A 26,400-nucleotide genomic window follows, 5' to 3' on the forward strand; every position below is an offset into this window, starting at 1 on the left:
ATTTGAGATCTCAAATAATTGCTATTAGGCAATTATGTAATAATTGTGACAGGCCTAGATTTCGGTTGTGTAATGATGTAACAAATATTGTCAGGGTATCTTGCTCTGTTGATTAGAAACTGAAAATACCAAATAGTCATAGTCATTGACTTACACTGCATGGTGAAATAAGTCTCAGAGTCTCTTTTAGCACACAAACGAATGCAAACAAAGCAGATTCTGCAAATATATAACATCACAAAACCCAGTACGGTATAAAAATGTTAATAAATCATATACATTTTGGTATTTGTATCTTTAAAAAATACCCTACTGGGTTTTGTGATGTTGTACTGTAGATTGGCAGAATCTGGTTGTGTTCTAAAAGAATGACTTTGAGAGCTATTTTACAGTGCAATGTAAGTCAACATGAGGAGACACATTTTAGAGACATTTTCTAATCAACAGATATTTCCAAATATTGGAAATATCTTTCGAATATTTGGAGTTACATCATGGCAAGGTAACATCTCACCTGAAATCTCTACCAAAGTGTAATTGCGCTTTAATGAAACTATTTTCCCTGTATGTATGACCATTTCTTAAAAAAACATGCAAGGCAATTCTCATGAAAATAGACACAAAAGGAACTACGGCAGTTTATCTCCTTATCATCATCTTGTTCAGTTCATCCAGATCGTAAAAATATCTGCCTGCCTCCTCCAACGAGCCACATCCTTCCTCTGGTCACATCTACTCCAGAACGGTGCACATAACTACGCTTACGTGGCTCTGTGCCATGCTGCGTATGGCAGCCCGTTTACCTCGCTCTTGTGGAAGTTGGCGTCACAAAAGCACCTATGCTCCCATGGCAAAGGGCTACGGCCGTGGCTCTCTCCCAGCACGGCGATCATTAGCACTTCCATCTCTGACATCGCCACTTCCATTCATGAGCTCAGCAGGGAGACGTGGGAGCACTCCGACTGCCACGGCACAGTGCACGCACCTCAAACACACACACACACACACACACACACCCACCCCCATACACCCACACAAGAGACGCGGTCGCAAGTGTACAGCGTGCAGGTGTCGTGAGCGAGGGGGGGTGAGGTGTAGGAGAGGGAGGTCTGATTGAATCAAAGTCACGCCGCTTTTTCTTTCTCTCATCTCTCCCCCTACCCCCCACGTGAAGAAAATGCCTTTGTTTTCATTTTGTTCGCCTCTTCTCCAGTTTAACATGCACTAAGCAGCCAATAAGACATCAATGATGTGCCGCTCCTCGACATACAGTAGACATTGAAACCAAAACAAAAAAAGAGACTGTAAAACAGATTTTTTAAATAATCTCTCTGCTTACTTACTGTTGCCCGCATAGCTTTTTTCTCATTCAGATGCGGCTGGTCATGCAGTCACAGCGAAACAAGGACCAGGGGTGCTCCTGGGTCCGACAGACCCCCGTCCCCCCCCCCCACCCCCGCCCTCTTTCACTTCTTCAACCAGCCCTCATGAGAAACCACATGACCCTGCCGCGCAGCCACATCTGCCCCGGGTTCAACCTCTCGCTACTGCTGCTCGCCCCGCTTTCCACGGACTCTGGCACAAAGTGTCCAGGAAGGCTGACGGAGCGCGTGGTGGTAGTGGCGATGGTGCAGGGGGGCAGGAGGACGAGGACGGGGTTCAGTTCCTGCGTGGTGGTGGCTGGCTGGCGGCGGCATTCACGGAACGTGTTGTGGCGCGGAGCCCATGTTTACAGAGCCTGGCTCAGCTCCTCGTCTGCTCCGCGGCGACGGTTGCTCTCTGCAGCGGCAGACGGCTCTCTCTCTCTCTCTCTCTCTCTCTCTTGCTCGCTCACTCACACCCTCCTTCCCTCCCTCCTCCGGGCTCCAAAACGCAGCCTTCCCACACAGCCAGTCTCCCCGGCAACCCCTTCAACAAATAAGCCCCAGTGATGTCCGCACCACACCGCGCCGTCACAGGAGGGACCGCAGCTTAGAAGAGGACGAAGCCTCAGGAAAAGCAAATCAGGTAGTCTGGGAGTGGTGGCGGGCTGGAGGTTGGGGGTCTACTTCAGTTTTTTTATTCAGTTTCCTCCTTGGCTCTGTCAGCGGCGACTGTGTGTGCTCTCGGGAGTGACTGCCTTGTACATTAACGTGGTTGATTTCAGAAGCATTCCACCAATGGCTGTTAGCAGCACAGCTGGAGAAAGCGAGCAGAAAAATACAAATAAAAAATAGGCTTCTGTAGCCTTCTGGGGGAGTCCTTTGTTCTGCATTTTTTCTCCCTCTCTTCCGCCCACAACGACAATGACGAGACGCGGCAGAGCGACCCACGCAGCTACGGAGGCTGAAATATGACTACACTACAGTCTCCTCTCGTCCTCCTCCTCTTGCTCTGCCCCCCCCCCCCCCCGGCTCAGACTCACTCCCATTCACAGAACTCAATGCCATACATACACCTTCTATTAATACTTTTCGCAGGTGTGAGTAGAGACAAGGTGGCGGAAATTCTTGAGTTTGATCACACAGCTCAGAGGCTGGCATCAAGAATCGCATACGCGTCACTCGGGAGTTCTTCCCCCCGGCAAACAAGCCCACTCGCAAATCGCGAATTGGTAAGATGTTTACTGTAGAACAGACATGAAGCGGCAAGCTGAGGGAGTAAGTAATGTTATGTAATATTCCGTTAATATCTGTCCATTGTTCACCCAAAGCCTGGAGGCATTCCTTAATGCTTTGGGACGATTGCTTGAGGCAGGTACCCACCCAGTCTGTGCGTAGTTCCCTAGTTATATCTTACTCTTTAGAACAGAAAGAGCGGCGAGATTCAGAAACTTGCATTTGACATGCTCTCTGACTAATAGTTGTGTCAAGTTGTATAATGTGCACCAGGTATTATGGAGTACTGAGTGAAGAAAGCCCCTCGGTGACGCAGACGTTAGCCGATGCTTGCTTGCGAATTGCATCATGGGAATGCAGAGGACTTGGAGAAAGGCCAAAACAGACACAACGGGTAATATGAATTGTTTGTTCACTTAAAAAAAAACTTTTAAAGACCAAGTCTAAAAGTACAGTGTGTACTGCATATTTTATGTTTTTATCTCCACCAGACCGGAGCGGCCATAGGCAGGGATTATGTTTTCGCTCCCGTGAGTCTGTCTGTGAGCAATCTTTCAAGTAGGCCTCATGGTGGAGCTATAACAGGCCGCTTCAGCTTTTGGCCTATAACTGGTTTTGACAACCACTGTATTAAAACTTGCATATTAGAGCAGACGGTCTATTTATATACTCGTGAGCGGGTGTGGGAGGGGCAGCCGCTTCAGCTTTTGGCCTATAACTCTTGAACTTTTCCCCCTGCATTCCTTGGATCATGACACATAAAAAGAACTAGAGTGGTAACCGGAAATCCATGCTCATTCACTTGCATGGAGTTGCTGCTCCCTTCTTACCACTTCTTCCGTGTTTGTTGACGGTGACATCGTGGCGCTCCTCCGCGTCGGCAATACATGCGTTGAGTGCCATAACCATAGCTCTACGGGTAACCTCTCAAGAACAGATTCAGAGCTTCGCAATCTGAATCTGTCGGGACGGTCATTCAGAACGTGTGCACATTGGCCTACAAGTGGCCTACAAGTGGGCAGGCCTTAGATCCGGTGTTTTATTTTTTTATTTTTTTTTGTTTTATAGATTGGTGTTTTATAACATTTTCAACCTATCACAGAAATGTTATATCCATTATAATCCATGGTCGGATCGTGTGTGTAAACAAACACGATCCATGCACCAACCCCCAGAGGGTTGCGTTTTCAGAGGCGAGCTGTCGTGAGGAAGTTTTCACCCGCGCAGCCAGGCAGCAGGCACCATATACCGGATATAATGCACCCCCCCCCCCAATCAATTAGTTTGATCCGTTGTACCCCTTGTATGTGTGTGCGTATGCGTGCGTGCATGCGTGTGCATGTATATACTGTGTGTCAGTCACACAGTATGCATACATAAATGCATGCATTGAAATTGCCTTGAAATTAATGTAATGGTTTCCATAGAGAAATGTCTTCCCTTGTGGGTGCAGGCTAGCGTCTATGCATAGGCGGCGGGTAAGCTTGACAATTGGGAAGACTGGGGGTCGGCCACGTGCGAAGGTAAAAATTGCTGTTTCTGGCTGGATTTTGTTAGTTTCTTTTTGGTTACTTTATTTCGGTTATAGGGTTAGGGTTAGGTTAGGGTTAGGTTATTTAATTCTTATTTTTGCCTGTTTTTACTGATTTATTATCAAAACAATAACTAAATAATGCTGCGCACGTATATTATATATAATTTGCACAATTCCCAGAATTTCCCAGCATAACATTTGGGAAGGCTTAGCCTACCCTAGCCTTCATTACCCGCCACCTATGCGTCTATGTAACGTTACACGTGAAAGCAACAAATTGCTGGCCCCTTTTTTCTGTGTCAACTAAATGGTTTCAAATAGCCATTCTGCTGTTGACTGCGGTTGTCCTGGATTCCTCCCCCATTGTCACGGTTAACAATGGGGAGAGGATTTGGATTAAGAAGGCATTTCTAGTTTCACGTCTTCCAGTTTTTGACAATTAAAGCTGTGGTTACATGCAAACATACAAAACAGGAAGCGGTGCGGCTTAATGCATTGGACCGCTGCAGTGGTTGTGGTGGGCACCTTTTATGAGTCTAATCGAATAAACCAGAGTTGAGAAAACTTATCGCAGGGTTTTTCGATGCCACCAGCCAAAGAATATTTGGTTAAAATCCATATTTAACCCATTAAGACCTGAGGCCGATTCTACAAATGCCTTCAAAGTCCAAACAGTTTGAAAAACGTATGTTACAGTGGTGCTCAAACTAAGATTTGCACAACATTTTAAAAAAATAGCAGATCTACAAGCACGTAGCGTGGCACGAAGTGAAGCGCTATGAGCTTGTAGATATTCTATTTTTGAATAGCAAAAGCATCAAATAATGCTTTTTTTTAGCTCAAATATAAAAAAAAACAAGGATGCTTTCCCGGTTTTAATGGGTTAATTTTATTAGAACAGTGGGGTCCAGCCCAGGGACCCTCAGGGTTCCTTGGGGGGGGGGGGGGGGGGTCCAAATGCACCCAAATGGACCCGTGTAAGGTCCATGTGGTTTCCATTTGTACGGTCTCAGAGTTATGGGGTCCTTGAAATTAAAAGGCTTTGACAACGACTGGATTAAAACTTGTATATTAGAGCAGACGGTCTATTTCTATACTCGTGAGTGGGTGTGGGAGGGGCAGAATGCTCCCACATCTCTGTGTCCACAGACACTAATGTTAGTAGTATAGTACAGTGGTTCTCAAACTTTTTCCAGTCAAGGACCCCCAAAATGATATGTATTTGGCTGCGGACCCCCCATCTCAAAATATTTTGTTGCAGGGATTTTTCAAATATAACAGATCTACAAGCTATGAGCTTGTATATCTGCTATTTTTGAATAGCCAAAGTATAAAATATGGTTAAAGTGGTTAAAATGATTGTGACGCTATATTAACTAGTTTAGCTGGGGGAGACCCTGGTAACCCCCCAGGACCCCTGAGGGTCCCCGAACCCCACTTTGAGAACCAATGGTAGAGTAAGTATTCCAGTATGCCACAATCAGAAGAAAAGTCTGAAGTAATTCGGACCCTTTTTAAACGGTGGCATTTCGGTGCGTTTGATCTGCCAGCCCACAATTTACTTGGCTCTGTCCAACAACCGATAAGCAAAAGTCTGGCGAGCAAGTAAATATGATACTGTAACTTATTCAGCCAGCATAAATTCTTCATTTTTGATTCATCTCTGAAAAGAAATCTAAATTCTACCTAATGCTATCAGTGTTTTGTTACCATAGTCCCCAAGTGGGTTTGATAAAACCATTCAAAGCTCACCGCTGCGGTGAAAATGGTAATTTCCACAGAGCGTAGATTGTAGATAAAAATATGTTACTTCTTTTAACCACATGAAGCAGACTAGTGTGCCTATTCTGGGGCAAACATTAAGCAAAAATAACAGATCTACAAGTTCACAACCTTAAGGTATTCATTGCGGAGGGGGAAAAGGAGGGTGAGTAGTATAGACCCCTGGGGGACTACTGTCAACAAAGTAGTTAGGGCAGGGGTTTTCAACAGATTTTGACCCAGGGACCACCATCCTGACTAAGAGCAACCTGGGGACCACCACTATTGTGCATGGTGGGTCCATCATAGACCCACCCCACTTTTTTTCCTGATATCCGATATTCCGATATTGTCCAACTCCTAATTTCCGATACCGATATCAACCAATACCGATATATGCGGGCTTTTTCACCAAAAGTCAACTAATTGTCAGGAACATCACATATCTAATCAAATAAAATAGCTATAATATCAACATAATATTTTTAAAAAATAGTGAATAGTTTGTTTTCAATGAAGTGAGTCCTGTGACTCAATGGTGAGTCCCACTAATCTTAGATTAGATGTTGGCCTATTTGACAGTGCAGAAGCATAATTGCTTTTATGCCTATAACATTAACGAGCGTCAGCTGCACACAGACACACACACCTGCCTCAGCTGCAGTGCTCTAATTTGAAAGTGACTGGCGTCTGTCTCTTTTCTCAGCAAAAGCCCTTGAATATGATGGAATATGATTAAGGATTACTGTGATTATGGAAAGCTCACATTTCATATCACACACACACACCATACAGTGAGAACTCCTGAAACGTATTAAAAGCAAAAAAAGAAAAGTATTTTTTATTTTTTATTCTGAATGCATGGCCAGGGACCACCTGCAATACCTCCGCGGACCACCGGTTGAAAACCCCTGATTTAGGGTGTTAACTGGCTAAGTCATATATCATGTATAGCAGACCATAAATGGATTTTCTGTTTGCACTGATCTTTTTTTTTTACTTCCTCAATCACACATTTCAGCAATGTGTCTGGATTCCTAGTAGGGATGGGCAATATTATCGATTTCGCGATATATCGCAATATTTTATTTCACGATATATCGCAATATATATCGCAATAGTATCGATATTTACTGTACCGATACTCCAGGCCGTCATATCGCGATTTTTTTTTTTTTTTTTATTGAAAAAAAAGGCTTTATGAAAAAACATTCGAAAAACCTGTCACTGATCTGCAGCTACTCAATATGTAGTGTATATATATACAATATGTAGTTGTGATATATGTATATATCGCAATATATCGCAATATGTATCGTATCGCAATATATTGCAATATGTATCGTATCTTGATACGTATCGTAACGTGAGATTCTTGCCAATACCCATCCCTAATTCCTAGGGTGTTTTTTTGTACTGAAATCACTAAATCAGACTTCTGATCAGAATAGCACTCTGGTTGTCACTCTACAATACATACACCAATGATTGAAAAGAATCAAATGTAAAAGTAGAGACGGATATAGAGAGAGATCAATCTGTTAAATGAAAACGAAGCAATCTGAAACCTTAAGAGATACAGTCAGCAGGCTAAAAGGCAGGTGTATGTTTGGACAAAGTTAAACATTTCCAGCCACTAACAAGCCTGTGGTTCACACCTTGGCGTTACATTGTGTTCCACATTAGCACAATATAATCGCAACCCCCCCTGCTTTCTCTCCACCTTTCACCCAACGTAAGCTGGGCAGCCAACAGGCTGTATTTCTTTTCAAATTCTCTTCATTAAATTGCTCTAAATGACTTCTGCATTAACTCAGCTTGTGTCATCGGGGGGGGGGGGGGAGACTGCATTAGTTCCTGCCTGGGCTCCTACGTCGGTAGCACTCCTCCACACACGTCACTGGCTTCCTGCCGTTTCCCGTCCGCCCAGCTGCCGTGCCACATCAGCGCACGGTAAACAATTAAAGAGGAACAAATAGTGAGCAACCTGAGCCGAGCCCTTGGAGTCACCGGCGAGGGAGGGACGTCAGAGCCTAACAGCCGTGAATGTGCACAGCAGCAGCAGCCCCGTTCTCTGGGGTAATAAAACACAGCAGCGGCAGCGGCCAACTCCGTGGCAGTAGGTCACTATTCAACCTGCAACTATTATCTTATTGGCTGTACAACATCCTATGGATTCAGTATGCTGCCAGCTCTCGGGTAATGGTCTGGCTCAAGCCTTTTTTCTAGCAGACACAATTAGAGCCGTCACGATTACAAATTTAAGTTGGCGATTAATTGTCACTCAAATAATTTGCAATTAACGATTTAATTGTTTGGCATTGAACATTGGAAAATATGAAAAGATTAATTTCCGTTTGCCTTTTAGGCTTCGTAATCAAAAATTGCACAGGGCAGATATGACAAATAACATTTAATAATTTTAAATGTAAAAATAGCAGAAATAACTGATCTACAAGCTTGTAGACCAGCTATTTCAGCTTTTTTTAATACTTGAAAATGGGTGAACATTTTTAGACACAATATGACACGCCACCACTCCCGGCAGTTAAGACATTTGTATGCAGGGACGCAACAGTTATCAAACTGAATTGATTTAACTGATTATAAAAGATAATCGGGTTGAATAAATGATCGATCATCGATAAGGCGCTCGGGTGGCTCAGTGGTAAAGTGCCTGGCCACCACCACAGAGTCTGTGGGTTCGAATCTACCTTGGTGCATCCGGCTTTGTCGAGGGTCTACACACAAACACAATTGGCCCCGGTGATATTTGGCACTGCACGTATAACGCAGGGTCTGGGGCGGCAACCTGTAAGCAGGGAGTGTTGGGCGGAAGGACTAGGACGAGGGCTCTTCGTACTCCCGGTGGAGGCTCCTCACTGGCAGGTGCAGGGCCGGCCGCTGCTATAAGCAATATAAGCGGTTGCTTAGGGCCACAATCACTAGGGGGGGCCACTTAAATAAAATAAAAAGTGTTTTATTTTAATTTTATTTTTTTACTTTCATATTATAATTATGTCATGTATCTCCTATCCAACAACTAGCGTTATTATTTTAATATTCAATAAGAAAAATGACATGACAATGATTTTATAATGGGGGTGTTTGGGGAGGGGGGGGGGGGGGGGGGGGGGGGACACCAAAAAAAATCATGCTTAGGGCTACGAAAACCCTAGGGCCGGCCCTGGGCAGGTGAGTCAGAAGGATTCAACAGCAGTGACAACACTGTGTGTGGGGAGGAATCAATTGGCATAACGACTAAATTGGTGAGAAAAAGGGGTAAAAACAATCAAATAAAATAAAAATAAATACATTTTGAAAATAATAAAATCAAAAATTGCAAAAATCAAAAATAACAATGCACAAAATAGGGACGACAGATTGAAAGTTGTTAAAATATAGAATTCTGATGGTGTATAATTTGCATCTGTACTAGATAATGACACAAAGTACTGATAGTGCATATAAAAATTGTCTTAAATAATAAATAATGTGTGGTTGTCAGTCACAAAATCCCAAGACATACCCGGACGTATAGGAACCACTGGACCATAGGGGGTCCAGTGGTCCAAAGTCTCATCTCCTGTGGGTGGGGCTCGTGACACACAAAAAAAAGTCTAGGGAGTGACAGGAGCGTGCCACGCCCCTCCAGAGAGTTTCACTGGTTGGTTGAATGCTCCTCACAGTGGGGATAGAGCATCGCAGTTGCACAGAATCCGGGTGCCGGAAGTACTCAATGCATTTTTCCCATTGACTTTTCCAAAAATATTTATATCAATGAATTTAAGCCTAGAATCAAGCCATCCAGGATGCTGGTGAATCATGACCATAAAACCTTTTTTTCTGTGATTTTTTAAAATTTTATATTTAATGATATGATATACTATGTTTAATAAATACCCTTTGTTTTGCCGTTTTCAAAAAAGTTTTTTCACAGAATCAAACGTTTTATGGTCATGATTCACCAGCATCCTGGATAGCTTGATTCTTGGCTTAAATTAATTTATATAAATATTTTCGGAAAAGTCAATGGGAAAAATGCATTGAGTATTTACTTCCGGCAACTGGAAGTGGGCGGGAACTGCGACGCTCTATTGCTCACGAAAACAGCAGCACAGAGAAAAGGCTGCACCAGATTACCACCGATTGCCTGAAAGATGTTTTCTCATAATTGGGTAGAAAACAACTTGCACCTGCTAGCAATCTGTCACAATGTTACTTTCATTGCTCTCGACAGATTCTCCCACGCTGGGGATTTAATTTTAACCCATTAAAGACCGGGAACGCATCCGTGTCATTTTAAGATGTCTTTGGGCTATTCAAAAATAGCAGATCTACAAGCTCATAGCGCGGCACCGAGTGCCGCGCTATGAGCTTGTAGATCTGCTATTTTTGAAAAATCGTGAAAATTTGTGCAATTATATGAATATATATATTTTTTAAAGCGAACATTAATAACTCAAGAATTTGCTTCTGGGGGGTCCATGGAGCAAAATACTTTGAGATGGAGGTCCGCGGCCAAATACGCTTGACATTGATTGATGTACTTTATTTAGTAAGACATGAGAACAACAGTACATGGAAGTACAAATTCACAATACAAGGTCTGCTAAACTGGAAGACTCATAAAGCACTAAGCTTGTTTAAAATGAGATCCCCGAGCACACAAATCATGAAAAGGTTTGAGAACCACTGACAGCAACATACGTTTTTCCCACAAAAAAAAATAGGATTTAGAAGACATTTTGTAGAATCGGTCTCAGGTCTTAATGGGTTAATAATACTCTTGACTTGGCTAATGTGCAACGAGTGTCAAGACGAGAGCTTCACATGCAGCGAGACGGAGACAAAATCGGTCCACAACGTTGGACAACACACAGACGAAACAATGACATTCCTGTCGTATACATCAGTTCAAGTGTAAAAGGGCAGTGGGGGCCATCAGGGTTGCCAGATCTGCTTATTATAATTTCCCCGCAAGATTTAATTTAAATAGCCGATCTACAAGCTCACAACGCGTCGCATCGCGACGCGTTGTGAGCTTGTAGATCTGCTATTTTCAAATAGCTGATGTACATGTTAAAGTGCACATGTGGCCCATAGTCGCTTCTTTTGGGCTGGTTTTCCTAGACCTGGTTGCTCGTTTCTCTCACCGAATCTGGCAACACGGGGGGCCATGCCAGCCCGGGGGGAAACAGCCCGGTAACTAATACATTAGTTAGACACAAAGTATTGACAAACAGACGGATTCATCAGTTTCCAACTCTGCTCGCAAACTAAAAGGCCAGAGCAGGAGAATATGTTGGTCTGGGGGAGGATTAAAATGGATGGAAACAGTGAATCATGCCAAGGCCAAAGTCATCTAAAAAAAAAAAAAAAAAAAAAGCAATTATCTCAAGTAATGACCCCCTTGGCAAAGCTTTCTCTCCATGACGTACTGTAGGGCTGCAAAACTGATCAAGAAGAAAACAAAACAATGAATATATGATCGTGAAACTTCTCATCTGGCCAGCTGTTGCACCTCAGCTTTGTCTCCTCACCATTAAACAAGGATTGATAACCACAACACTGTACGACCCATCTCCACCATCCATCAGGCTGACAGAGGAACAATACAATCACAGAGGCCATTACACACCATTTGGCCAGAGATATGACACTGATAAGCCATAATCACGTCAATCATAACTAATGGTGATTACACTATTCTGCAAAATAACTGATCATCATTTCAGTCCAAATCATGCAGCCGGCAGCAACCAGAGGCTGCACCAAGGTACAAAGAGATGAATTAGTGTATGGGGTAGGCTCAGTCAGTAGTAGAGCTCTCGCTTTTGGACCACAAGGTCATCATAAGGGGTCGATCCCGGGGCACCACCAACTCAGCGTATGAGTAGCACGGCTTGGGTGCGGCAAGTTGTGCAGCAAGTACTTTTGCAACTCTCTTGGCGAGAAGAAGATTACTACTAGCTTGGAAATCTCTAAAACCACCCTCTCACTCAATCTGGCTAAATGATGTGATGTACTTTTACCTGCCAAAAAAACGTTTATAAACGTTTTTGAGAATTTAGCTATTGCCTGCCAAAAAGTTTATAAACGTTTTTGTAAAAAAATATTTTTTACAAAAAATAATGTCTAAATTCTTTATTTTATTTTATTTTTTCGTTTTTCCGTTCGTCACAAAGAACCAGGAAATAAAATATCCGAATAAGGCAACCTATTTTGGGCATGGCCATCTCAAAAGTCCTGTTGCATCACATTAGTCTGGAGGTGGTAAAAATGCACTGCAATTGGCTTAAGAGGAACAACGATCATTGGCTGAAGGGGTTGTCAGTCAACGGTATTACTCCCGCCCAACTCCAGCCCACAGACAATATTGCAGAATGGGCGATCATTTCAGACTCACTCCTGGAATCAAATGGAAATGAGATTTCCGGGGGGAGGGTTTACCAGGCTAGCTGTGACCCATGACCTTGCTTGTACTTTTAATTTATTAGTACTTAATTTCAGTTACGTCGATGTTTTATTTTCCTGTTTATCTGTTTATTGTTGTTTTCTGTTTGGGGGGGACTGCATGTTGTGTTTTGGTGTGTCTCGTGATGTGTAAAAAAAGGAAAAAAATGGGGGTGACTTTATATGCAATGACTTTTGACATACATGCTATTGAATTATCCACAATAAAAAAGTATTTAAAAAAAAAAAGCAAGTACTGGGATCTGATGGTAGGTGTGGCACTCCACCTCACAAATCCATCTCCCAGGGGTCTAGCGCGTTGTAACGGGGGATAGACTCCCGCGTTCTCGGCTGATACCGATACAATAAAGCCCTCTCCGACCTACTTACGTACATACAAAGAATGAGGTGTCCTTGCACTGTGCCCCTGCTAAAAAAAAAGCTTACCCTGTTAAACCCGGGATCGCGTCTGTGTAACCACTTTAAGCATTTATTTTATACTTTGGCTATTCAAAAACAGCAGATCTACAAGCTCATAGCGCGGCACCGAGTGCCGCGCTATGAGCTTGCAGATCTGCTGTTTTTGAAAAATCGTTAAAATGTTTGCAAATCTTTGAATATATATATTTATTTATTTTTAAGCAATTTTTTTTCTTTTACTCAAATCTTTGCTTCTGGGGGGTCCCCGGTCCGTGGTCAAAATTCATATCATTTTTATAGCAACAAAAGTTTTATAAAAAAAATGTTAGGATTTAGAAGACATTGTAGAATCCCCAAAGATTTGAGTTACAGATGTTTGCTTTAAAAATATATATATATTGAAAGATTTGCAAAAAATGTCATGATCTTTCAAAAAGATTGTAGATCTAAGTTCAACTTGTAGATCTGCTATTTTTGAATAGGCAAAGTATAAGATAATGGTTAAAGTAGTTAAATCATCTAAAATGACAGATGCTTTCCCGGTCTTAATGGGTTAACACATTGAGACCTGGAACGCATCTGTGTAATTTTAAGATTTGGGGTAAAAAGCATATTATTTTACACGATTTTTCAAAAATAGCAGATCTACAAGCTCATAACTATGAGCTTGTAGATCTGCTATTTTTGAAAAATCGAGAACATTTGTGCAAATCTTTGAATATATATATTTTTTTAAAGCGAACATTTGTAACTCAAATCTTTGCTTCTGGGGGTCCCTGGAACAACATATTTTGAGATGGGGCTCCGCGGCCAAATTCATATCGTTTTGGGGGTTTGAGAACCACTGACATAGAAACATACGTTTTTCAGAATACTGATGGGATTTAGAAGACATTTCTAGAATCGGCTTCAGGTCTTAAAAGGGTTAAAGATGGAGGGGTCAGCCATCGCTGTGAATCCTCTTCACTGTCACTACAGTGCTGCATCACTCTGTCAGGGGCCAGAGCCCTCCGGTGGTCCCTACTCCTCACTCCCCAGCTGTCACCACATTCACACGCCTACTCTAACACACACACACACACACACAAGACCCTCCCAAGACCTCGGACAAGGGCCAGGTGGGTGCTCATAAAGTCAGGTCTACCTGCCCTGCCGGTTCTTCTTGTAGCTTCTGAGGTTTGGGGCCGTGAAAACAAAACCCATAATTATGTAGACATCCTGCAATCAGCAGTGAAAAGCTTGCAGCCTAAATCAGAGATGCCATTTTATCTGGTGGATGCCAATAAAAAGACTCTCCGCCAACCTGGAGCAGTAAACTCACAAACCCAACTAAAGTCGATAAAAACAATGCGTTTAGAAAAATGAAATAATCACAGACGCCCGCTGTTCCTCCTCATCAGAAGCCTCGTCGAGTTGTGACGACCCTTGTAAATATACGCAGCATGTAATTGGCCCCGAGCAGCAAGTGCAGTAATAGTACACGGCAGGGAAGAAGAGCGCTCCACTTTTCTGCATTTTCTTTTTTTAAGTTCCCAATAAACTTTGATAGGTACATGGGGCCTGGGGGGGGCGGGCGACAGTGGCTCAGGATGTAGAGCGGCCATATGGGAACCATAAGGTTCCTGGTTGGTTTGATCCCCCCTGGCTCCTCCTGACGACGGTGTGTGCGAAGTGTCCTTAAGCAAGACACTTTAAAGGTTTCATGACGTTCAGTTTTACCACACATTAAAAGTATTTGTCATGGTCCTTCAAACGTGTATAGAAAGTTTTAACAAAAAAATCCACTCCATTGATCCATGGCAGGTGTTTTTCTCTCACATTTCTAAAGCCTTTTCAACTGCAATGAAAAAAGAAATCTTTGCCTGCGGGTGTCGCTGGTGAGGGATTTGCCTGTCAATCATCACCTCTGCTCGGCCCCCCAAAGGAAAGGATAGGGGAGGGGAGGGGCGAGGAGGAGAGTGGGCGGGATTAATCGACAGTGACCTCACTGTCGAAGGGCCAAGCTCAGATTACTTTTCAGCCTAATTATTCAGAAAACCCCAGACCACAGAAAATACACTGAATGTTCAAAGTTCAGATTTGTTGGGTGTAATTGAGGTCATAAAACCCCCAAAAAAACATACAAAATTAAAAAAGTGAAAATGAATGTCATAGAACCTTTAACCCCTAACTGCTCCTGATGCATGTTGCCACTTCCTTTCGCTGTGTTAATGTGAGAACGTGACACGACATTGTTAAGCACTTCGAAGGCACTACACAGAAACGCAGACCCATTTATGTAGGCGAGGGGGTCACGTGACCACAGTGAGATGATAAGGTTTCTACATTCCATGCAGGAACACCATAGCCGTCACAAAGCAACACAACAGGCAACAATTTGATCACTGCATGAACAAAGGCCATTCGGAGGCGGGGAATTTCCACCGCGTGGAGAAGGCGACAGGCCAGCTGGAGAGCGATGTTTGTTGTGGCAATGCTAATATTAGTGAGAGCCTTATCTGTGCAAACGCGAGTCACGGGAGAGGGAAATGGTGGAAAAAGACACCCCCCCCACCCACTAGTGTGGGTGCCGTGCCACCCCCCTAAGGCAGTAACGGACACTTAACCCATTCAATCCGGGAACGCATCTCTCGTCATTTTAGATTTCTTTGGCTATTCAAAAATAGCAGATCTACAAGCTCATAGCGCGGCAAGGTGCCGCGCTATGAGCTTGTAGATCTGCTATTTTTGAAAAATCCTGAAAATGTGTGCAAATCTTTGAATATATACATTGTTTTAACTGAACATTTTTGACTCAAATCTTTGCTTCTGGGGGTCCCTATTACAAAACATTTTGAGATGGGGGTCCGCGGCCAAATACATATCATTTTGGGGGTCCTTGACATGAAAAGGTTTTAGAACCACTGATATAAAATATTTTATTCCAGGGACCCCCAGAAGCAAAGATTTGAGTCTAAAATGTTGCCCTTAAAAATATATTTATATTGAAATATTTGCACAGATTTTCCAGATTTGAAAAAAAAGAGCGAGTGCCGCGTGCCGCACTATGAGCTTGTATATCTGCTATTTTTTGAATAGCCAAAGAAATGTAAAATGACCCGGACGCGTCCCCGGAGTGAATGGGTTAAGCAAATCAAAGTGATGAGCGTCAAAATGACAGGGAAATCACCCAGGCTTGTCATGGCCACTCAATCTCGGCCAGACACCGAAGGGAGATGAACGGGGAGGCATCACCTTCTATCTTTAACTCAGACGGTTGACAGCTAGTATCAGGACGAAAACGACAGACAGAGTGAGGGCTGATAGTCAACAAGCACCTGTCACCTCAAATCTACTCTGCAGAGGCGACCAAGCGGACAGAGCATCACAGAGACGAATGCTCTCGGTACAGAGTTACACTCTGGAACTCTCCGAAGGCAGCGAGCATTTCTAGTTCACACCTGAAGCGCACAGGCCTCCAAAAAGGCATCAGGTTTCACGTGTAATTCCCCAGTGGCTGGCTCATTTACATTGGCCCAACACATCACACCCACACTAGACTCTGGGACAATCTAGGCGTACAAACAGGGTGGACAAATTTGTTCAGATACCGCAAATGCAATGAGAATCTTCCCGATTATTTTTTGCGGTGTATTGCAATCACGATTATTGGCGATTACTGATCAGGGACTTTTGGTGGGACAGAAAATACTTTAGAATATATTTAATAATGCCTTTGTTGTGTTAGGCAGCGGTAAAACTGCGGAGTACATCCGGCTTTGTCGAGCGTCTACACATTTGTTTTTGGGGGAGGGTGATAACTGTCACTGTACGTATTCCTACGGGCTGGGGTGGCACCTGTCAGCAGGGAGTTTTATTTGTGGGGGGGAGGGGGGGGGGGGGGGGGGGGGGAGTAGGACAAAGGCCTCACTGGCAGGTGAGTCAGTAGGATACAACAGCAGCAGTGACAACCAGGGTTGCCAGATCTGCTCATTATGATTTCCCCGCAAGATTTTATTTGAAAATAGCAGATCTACAAGCTCACAACGCGTCGCATCGCGACGCGTTGTGAGCTTGTAGATCTGCTATTTTCAAATAGCTGATGTACATGTTAAAGTGCACATGTGGCCCAGAGTCGCTTCTTTTGGGCTGGTTTTCCTAGGCCTGGTTGCTTGTTTCTCTCACAGAATCTGGCAACACTGGTGACAACACAGAAATGTGTGTGGGAACTGGGAGGAATCAATTGGCATAATGACTAAATTGGGGAGAATAGGGGCATACGAGCATTACAAATTTAAAATAATAATGCCTTTGTTGCTCATTGTGCTTCTCAGTGTCACGTCTTTGGTCAAATACTGTCGCATGTCATTTCCTCACTGATTTTATCGTTCCTCTGTGAGCCTGATTGGAGAGACAAGTTATTGATCCTGGTGTAATGGTGAAGAGATGAGAGCACGCTGCTGACAGCTGACAAAATGGATGTCATGTATCAACTGGCAAATATCACCATTATATATTAGTGAAAACTAAAAATAACAATTTCGGATTATTTTTTGATTAATTGTGCACCCCTACTTTCAATGCAATGAGAAAATAAATGTTATTTTCTGTGTGAGAGTGTGCGTTTGCTTTTTAATGCATCTTTAATCAACACCGTTTCAAATGTTCTGTTGCTGAAAAAGATGTTTCTCAACGTTCAGTTGGAGATCCGTTTTCGTGGAGCTAGACAGTCATGTGTCAAAGTATAAATTAGCCCCAGTCTGTCTGGCAGACACCTCTCAATGTCAACATGCTATGTTCAGCATCTGCATGGTGTGAAAATTTACAGATGTAAATTGGTGCTTTGGAAAATATTCTGTGGTTTCATCCTTTGAGTGCAAAATAAATAAGTGTATGATGTAGTGAAGAGTTTTAACCACTTAACCCATTAATACCGGGAACGCATCTGTGTCATTTTAAGATTTCTTTGGGCTATTAAAAAATAGCAGATATACAAGCTCATATCGCGGCACTCGGTGCCGCGCTATGAGCTTGTAGATCTGCTATTTATAAAGAATCTTGAAAATGTGTGTAAATCTTTGAATATATATATATATATATTTGTTTAACTCAAATCTTTGCTTCTGGGGATTCTGCAAATGTCTTCTAAATCCTAACACAAAGTATGTTGCTATAATCAGTGGTTCTCAAACTTCATGTCAAGGACCCCCAAAATGATGATGTATTTGGCCGCGGACCCCCATCTCAAAATATGTTGTTCCAGGGACCCCCCAGATGCAAAGATTTCAGTTTAAAATGTTTGCTTAAAATATATATATATTATATATATATATATATAGAGAGAGAGAGATTTGCACACATTTTTCAAAAAATTGCATATGTACAAATTCATAGCGCGGCATGAGTGCCGCGTTATGAGCTTGTAGATCTGCTATTTTTGAATAGCCAAACAAAATCTTAAAATGACGCAGATGCATTCCCAGTCTTAATGGGTTAAGACCAAATGCTATACTTCGAATCATTGTACGACAGGGTGTCACGTGGCGAATGCAGCGATCTTACAAGCTTGCCTTGTGAGCTTGAAGATCGGCTATTTTGGCTATAATGACATGTCCAAAAACAGGGACCCCAGGAGAAAGTGGTTAAAGGGCTACTAGGTAACTTGACTTGCAGATCTGTGTTTGTACACACACACCCACACCCACACACACTCCCACCTCCCCTCTCTGACAGGTATCAAAATGATTGCTGTCTTTGATGCATTCATTGATTAGAGAGAGCACTAACGAGGTTGACACTTTTATGGCCCTATCAATCAACTCAATGCACAACCCCTTTGAAGTTCAAAGGTATCAGTTAAGACCTCCGGCCGAGCCCCCCCTCTCCCCCACAAACTTTTCGGTCCCTGCAAAGGGATGAATGTCAATATAAACAGTGGAATGTCAACAAAAACAGTGGAACAAAACCAAAATACAGCCAGAGGGATCTTTCAGCAGGAAAACACACCTGCATAATTATATAGTGGCTGATAGCTGGAAAAAAAGGAAAATAAATATATATTTATTTATTTCTAATTTAGGCTCAAAGTTACCTAGTATCCCTTTAAAGCTTTGATGACATTCAGTTTTACCACACATTAAAAGTCTTTGTCATGGTCCTTCAAACGTGTATAGAAAGTTTTAACTGAAAATTCCACTCCAGTGAGCCATTGCAGGTGTTTTTCTCTCACATTTTTAAAGCCCCCCCCTCAAAGGAAAGGATAGGGGAGGGACGAGGAGGAGAGTGGGCGGGATTAATGACCTATGACTTCACACTCCAAGGGCCAATCTCAGATTACTTTTCAACCTAATTATTCAGAAAACCCCAGACCACAGAAAATGCACTGAATGTTCAGGGAAGCTCAGGTTTTTTTTGGGGTGTAATTGAGGTCATAACCCCCCCCCCCCCCAAAAGAAAAGTGAATATGAATGTCATAGAACCTTTAAGCCTACCTGTTGGGGGCCCTCTCCATTGACCATGGCTGGGGGCGGTGGTGAGGCCAGGAGGGGGAGTTCAGGGCTGAGAAGCTGGCCGGACTCCAGAGGTGGTGTGTGGTCTGCCATGTTTCCCTCATCCACACCACTGAAGAGGTACTCCTCCTACAAAGGACACGTTAAGAGATTATTAACAGAACAGTCCATGCTAAAGGCCTATGTAGTACACGTGTCATGATTAAGAGGGGTACCGGTGCGTGTCCTTAGGCCTTGGTTAACCCATTAACACAGTGGTTTTCAACCTTTTTCATGCCAAGGACCCCTAAATTGATATACATTTGGCCACGGACCCCCATTGGAAAATATTTGGTGTCAGGGACCCCCAGGCGCAAAGATATCAGCTAATTTTCGCTTAGAAAAATATAAATATTCAAAGGTATGCACACTTTTTCAAGGTTTTAAAAAAAATAGCAGATCTACACTCGGTGCCGCGCTATGAGCTTGTATATCTGCTATTTTTTAATTGCCAAAGCTAAGTGGTTAAAATGATTGTGACGCTATGTTAACTAATTTCGCTGGGGACCCCCTGGTACTCCCTCAAAGACCACTGGTGGTCCCCGGACCACTGGTTGAAAACCACTACATTAACACATTGAGTGCCATAAACGGTCCGGACCGTTTTTGAGAAGCTGTGCGTTATGTGCCATAAACGGTCCGGACCGTTTTAGGCCCATTTTTTTTTATATATATTTTTTCCCACGTGGGGCGCTCTAACGAAACTTTGGGATCATCCAAGCAGTCTCTAAGAAGGAGAAGCCGGATGTGGATCCATGTCAAAAATGCTTCCGGTCGGTCGCTCCAATGTTAACTCCTTGACTAAAAGCTTAATATCTCCATTTGTTTTTATGTATGGCTCAGGTGTATATTATAGATACGTAGAAATAGATATAAATATGTATATATTCATATGTCATAATAGTATGTGTGTTTGTATTGTAGATATAATTTATATGTGACTGTAAGTATGTGTTATTATCTAACTATATAAATGGCGAGCAACTTCCGCACCCTCGGTGGCGACACCCCACAGCTCTGTTATCGGATAAACAACGCACCGCCAGACCACATGTCGCCTACTGACTCGCCACGGCGGCCGCGCTGAATTTACGCCTCGCGTAGGGGACATCTCACTGCTCACTACACCGTTTCCACCGCGCAACATAATTAATTCTACTCACCAAATGTCGGACAAAACGGAAGGGGAGGCAGCTTCGTACCGTTTACCGTGCGCACGACCTCATCACCACAACAGCAGCCAGCCGCTGCGGGGGTTTTTTCCTTTTTTTCCACACTTTTTTTTTGGTCACGATTTTCTCCAGGCACCATTTCTGGTGTAACGTCGGGTGTTTCTTTTCACCAGCCAATCACCTTTCACGTTGCCACGTCCGTTGCCACGTCGCGCTGACGTACGCTAAACAAGCGCTGCCGTGCGCACAATGCAAACGAGCCCAAAGGCGCGCAAAAATAAGCCGACCATTGCTTAGACACAAAGTCAGACCTGGCAACGCAGCCTACGCCAATCATGTGTGAGAGATCTACAAGCTATGGGGCAGAGACGCCACCGTATCTTAGCAACAACTACAGCGCTCACTCTCATTGGTCGTCTCACGCTAACAGCAGTCTCCAGACAATGGCATCGCAGACAGCTTGCTGTTACTGCTGTAGCCATCACAGGCAGTTGCAGCACGACGGACAGGGCGCTGTGATAGCTGCCATGTCGCTAACGCTAACCTGGTTGTCATGCCTGCAGCGGCTGTGCAATCACTTTGTCAACAATGCACGTTCGTGTGGTGAATGTCTATATTGCTGCTCAGTTCGTCCATTGTACATGCTGTATGTTTGTGTGTGTCTTCTGGAGAACTATGTAGCTCCACAGCAACTACAGTAACTAACGTAATGGCAGGACCGCCCCGTGCAACGCATGTTAGGCTGCATTATGGTCATGTAGTAATTTCAGATAATTTCGCTCCGATTACAGCAGTGTTTATCAACCCTTTCACGCCGCCCCCCCCCCCCCCCCCCCCCCAAATACACGTACTTGATCTGGGACCCCCCCATTCTGTTTGACTCCGTTCCACAAGTACATATTGTGAAAATAGCCGATCTACAAGCTCGAAACGCCTCACGTTGAGAGACTTTGTAAGCTTGGAGATCGGCTATTTTCTACATGATTGCCTCTTTCTTACATTCTTTGCCAATGTGGCCCATGTTTTCATAGCATAGTTTATTGACTACTTCTGTTGCAGAAATGGCCATTTCCTTTACTTTCGGTTTTTTATTGTCTCCGCCAGGCCGAAAGGCATGGCGCAAGACTATGTTTCACCCCCTGTCCGTCCGTCTGTGATAGCTAATCTCTCACATCGTTGACTTGATCGCAGCAAAATAACAGCCCGATGTGGACAGTCAGTGAGAGCTGGAGAAACGACGTAAAATGTGTCAAAAGGAGTCTGTACGGCTGTCGATAAATGAACACATGACGTCGGTGGGAGAGGAGATATTGTGTCTTTTGGACAAACAGCAGCGTGGTGCTGATGTTTGTTGTGTGAAGCAGCTTAATGTCAGAGTGTTTGTGTTGGAGCGCCTCAGTGCGGCTGCAGAGTTCATGTGCAACCTCTTCCAGAGAGACACAGAGACACTAGAAACTCTGCTGGGGAAAAAAAACACTGCTGGGCATTGACTTTCCTATGGACATTGATCTACACACTGCAGGTATATCTGCTACACACACAACATCAAACTACACACTGCAGGTATGATGCAGCGTTTGCATTACAGCCAGCATGCCAGCGTAGTTCCCATATGGTTTCAAGGTGGGCTAAACCATATGGACCCCATGTCAGCAATGTCAGCGGCATCCACTTCAGTCCCAACTGCGATGCCCATGCAGGCTATAAGTAGCTTCTACCTGGCCCTTAGGTGGGCCCCAACTAGCCATGTTTATGTGGGACCAAGGCGTGTCCTAACTGGGTTTGCCCATGCAGGCTTTAACTGGGTTCTACCTGGGCCCTAGGTGTACCCTAACCAACCACAGTGCAGTGCCCATCGCTCCAATTGTTGTGACGTCAGGGCTCTCAATACTGCACATTGGTGGAGGAGGAGGGGCCGCAGGCCGACCGCACACATCGCTGAACCAATGGTAGCCCACGGATGTTTCCTCTGTGGATTTACAATCTGCCCCTCTATGCCACATATCATCCGCACTACAGGGTCTTCACTGACCGAGCCACGGCCCCACTGACCCTCATGACGCTACGCCACTTAAACGTGCGGCAGCATGCGCTGGGTTGCCAGGTTTGCACAGCCTGCGCCAGAAACAAGCAACCACCTTCATGAAAAAAAAAAAAACACCGAAATGGTCCGCAATGTTCCAGGGGTGTCCCCGCGCGTCCCAACACTCCACAGGGGGTCAGTGGACCATCAGGGGGTCCGCGGACCCCCTGTGGACCCCCTGAAACATAACAAATATTATTTCTTCAAATTTTTTCCTTTTTCAAAAAAACTTTTCCACAGTTTCACTCCGGCGATTTGGGTCCCCCAATATACACACGGCCACGCTGGGCCCCGTGCGCGGCTGGGGTTGAGGGGGGCGTAGCCCCCCGAAACTCTAGTGTACTATAATACAGCATATGACATTATAAGATAGATAGATGTTATAAGGTAGAATATTATGATATATAACATTTTATTGCAATAATTACTTTAATATGTAATTGAGATATATATATATATATATATATATATATATATGTGTGTAATAATATATAACATATATATGTAGAAGCTATTTAAACGCGGCCCTAACCTCTAGTAATATACATAATAATACATATGATTATAGCATATGATGTTATGTTATATAACATTGTATTGCAAAAGTATTGTGTGACATCGTGGCAAATGGTGGCGAGGCAATAGATTAGCGGTGTTGGTATTATTATGTGCCCATCCCCCCCCACCCGCCCACCCCCCAAACAGGGTTTGCAGAGGCGAAGAGAGAAGCCCTGTTTTTTTGATGACTTTTTCATTAATTGCATTTTTTATTTTATTTTTTCCAAAAGAAATATTTAAAATAAATGAAAAAAATTATCGAAAAAACACCCCCCCTCGCGTATTAGGAGGGCAGGGTGAGTCACCAGAACCAAGGACGGGTTTTTTGATGAATCTAACATGTTAAAAATGGAGATTGAAGTTATAATGGGTTTGTATAGGAAGGGGGCGTGCAATATCAAATATCTAAACGCTATTATTTTAATGTGTTTTATGCTTCTGCTTTTCTTATTTTTCTTAAATTATTTGTAACTGTAATTGTAATCTTGCTCTGTAAAGCACTTTGAGCTGCATGTCATGTCATGAAAGGTGCTATACAAATAAAGTGTATTATTATCATTATTAAAATAGGATATGATGGCAGAGTTAGACATTTTATATCAATGTTGTCCACAAAGTACATAGTTTAACACTATCAGTATGTATTGAAGAATTATAGTCTGACAAGGATAAACTGCATTTTCTATGGTTTCATGATTATTACACGTTCATTTATTCCACTGCAGTATAAAATCGCATAAGCATTCGTAAAGGTTTACTGTTACTTCTCAACCTTAGCTATAAGGCTTATTTTGAGCTACCAGGCCAGCCTGCCTGAACATGCCCTGGTTCACCAAAGGGTGACCAAGGTTTATAAAGGGCATGATATGCAGAATAATATACTGTACATATATTGTTGCGCACTGTGTCATGCACCAAAAATAGCAGATCTACAAGCTCACAATGCATCAGGCTGCCATACGTTGTGAGCTTTGTGCGACACCAGTGCGTAACAGAGTCTAAATAAGGGGTTTAGCTCTCAGTTTGCCCATTGTGGTCCCTCCATTCTGGGAGGATTCATTTTGTATGATGCAAACGTATGAATAGATAATGAACTGCAGAGCAAACACATGATTTAGCTCCACACGGGAGCAGACCAATTCCTAAAAGACAGCAGCAGTCGGCAAGTAACAGCGGGCTTCCGTGAAAAATGGCTCTATTGGAAATCCATACGTGCCCAAGTTTAATTAAGCACTGGAAGGCTTTTTGTTTTATTTATGTTATTATTAAAATAAATTACGCTCACTGGGTTTTAAATGTTTTTACATGTGAAAAATCCTTTTTGAGGATAACTTGCATCTAAAAATCCTACTCACTCTATGATTGGAAAAGCTAAAGTAAAATATGATCGTTGTCTCCAACAAATGACGTTTAGGTTTGGCAAATCTTTGGGGGATTTTTGCCATCCTTTTTGCCGTGGTCTGCGTCAGACAAAACACAGCTAGTGTTCATGCTGTCTAGTAGCCTGTAGCCTCTACAGTCTAGACAACACAACCTCCTTCACAACACTCCTTTGTAGCCTCGGCCTACCGATTTGAAACCAGGTTTAACCCATTAACTCATTCAGTGCCCGGCTTATTTTTGGCAGTTTGGTTCTGAGTGCCAGAGCAAAAAATACATTGTAAAAAAAAAAAGTGCTTAGGAAGCGAGATAAAGCCTTTTTCAGTAAGATGTTAAACAAGAAGTGAATGGAGCAGCAAATCTTCAAATCATGATATCTTGGGTTCTGAACATTTCTTTTCAAAAAAATATGCTATATTTGAAAAATTGTGATTTTTTTTTGTTGCAAATCTTTTATATATATTTTAAAAGTGAACATTTTTAACTCAAATCTTTGCTTCTGGGGATTCTACAAATGTCTTCTAAACTGTTTTTTGAAAAAAACTTCTGTTGCTATAATCAGTGGTTCTCAAACCTTTTCATGTCACCCCCAAAATGACATGTATGTGGCTGCAGACCCCCATGTCAAAATATGTTGTTCCAGGGACCCCCCCAGAAGCAAAGATTTTAGTTAAAAATGTTCACTTTAAAAAAATTAGATTCAAACATTTGCACATATTTTCCACGATTTCTCAATAAATAGCCAAAGAAATCTAAAAAAGACAGATTCTTTCCCGGTCTTAATGGGTTAAAAAATAGCAGATATACAAGCTCACAGCGTGTCACTTTGTGCCGCACTGCAAGCTTGTACATCTGCTATTTTTGGAACATTTTAGAAAAAACGTGGAAGTGTGGTTAAGGCCAGGAAAAGACAACATTAGGAGTGCAGCAGTTAAGCTCACAATGTGTCTCGTTGTGAGCTTGTAGATCAGCTATTTTGGGGGATAAAATACGGCTTAATTATTTGACACCACTAATCGAGTCAATCATGAAAATGATTTGATTTGATTCATATACTGCATATGTTAATTATCCGAAGACCTTGCTTCTCTATTATCCGATTAATCAAAAAATGTATCGTAATCGATAGAATAATTGCAAAGAAGATAATTGATAGTTGTAGGCAGATGATTATCTAGTTTAATCATGATATATCAATATATTGCCCTGCACTGCTGACAATGATGTTATATTCCCTCTTTTCACCAGTCATACAGTACTTTTCCATTTCTCTTTGCACACAAAGAAGTGAAAGAAAATCCATTTTCAGTTGGCAACGGTGTTTCCAGGCAAATGTGCTAGAGTTACTCACTCTTACCTGACTAATGACAGTCTGGCACATTTACATTTACTTTCCATCCAACTACTGGTGAACAAAGTTGCTGGTAGGGGAGCTAGAAAAAAATGTAAGGGAAAATATAATGTAATTTTACTTTGTTAACCCATTAAGATCGGGAACGCATCTGTGTGTCATTTTTAGATTTCTTTGGCTATTCAAAAATAGCAGATCTACAAGATCAAGAATAGCAGATCTTGTAGATCTGCTTTTTTTTTTTTTTTCGTGAATATGTGTGCAAATCTTTGAATATATATATACATATATATATATATATATATATTTATTTTATTTTTTTTACGTATGTTGCTACTGTATAATATCAGTGGTTCTCAAACGTTTTCATGTCAAGGACCACCCAAAATGAGATATGTGTTTGGCCGCGGACCCCCATCTCAAAATATTTTGTTCCAGGGACCCCCCAGAAGCAAACATTTGAATTGAAAATGTTTTAAAAATAATAAAAGATTTGCACGAATGTTCACTAAAAAAAAAAATAGCAGATCTACAAGTTCATAGTGCGGCACTCGGTGCCAC

At 42.7% G+C, this 26,400-nt stretch overlaps 1 protein-coding gene across 3 annotated transcripts in view; it reads right to left on the reverse strand.

Moving 5' to 3' along the window:
* The window catches only part of fndc3a (fibronectin type III domain containing 3A), a 120,200-nt gene that overhangs the window by 90,203 nt on the left and 3,597 nt on the right, over window positions 1-26,400 (reverse strand). The window contains exon 2 of one of the 3 annotated variants that reach the window (XM_084065219.1): window positions 19,239-19,382. In XM_084065219.1, coding sequence (XP_083921345.1) covers window positions 19,239-19,349 — 111 coding nt within the window. In that variant the 5' untranslated portion in view covers window positions 19,350-19,382. Of the gene's footprint in view, window positions 1-1,343; window positions 1,767-19,238; window positions 19,386-26,400 lie in introns of those variants that run through there. The other 2 variants (XM_084065220.1, XM_084065221.1) reach the window with 2 other exon arrangements.

The sequence above is a fragment of the Gymnoscopelus microlampas genome (genome assembly GCF_963454915.1).
Source record: "Gymnoscopelus microlampas genome assembly, chromosome: 8".
Taxonomy (NCBI): domain Eukaryota; kingdom Metazoa; phylum Chordata; class Actinopteri; order Myctophiformes; family Myctophidae; genus Gymnoscopelus; species Gymnoscopelus microlampas.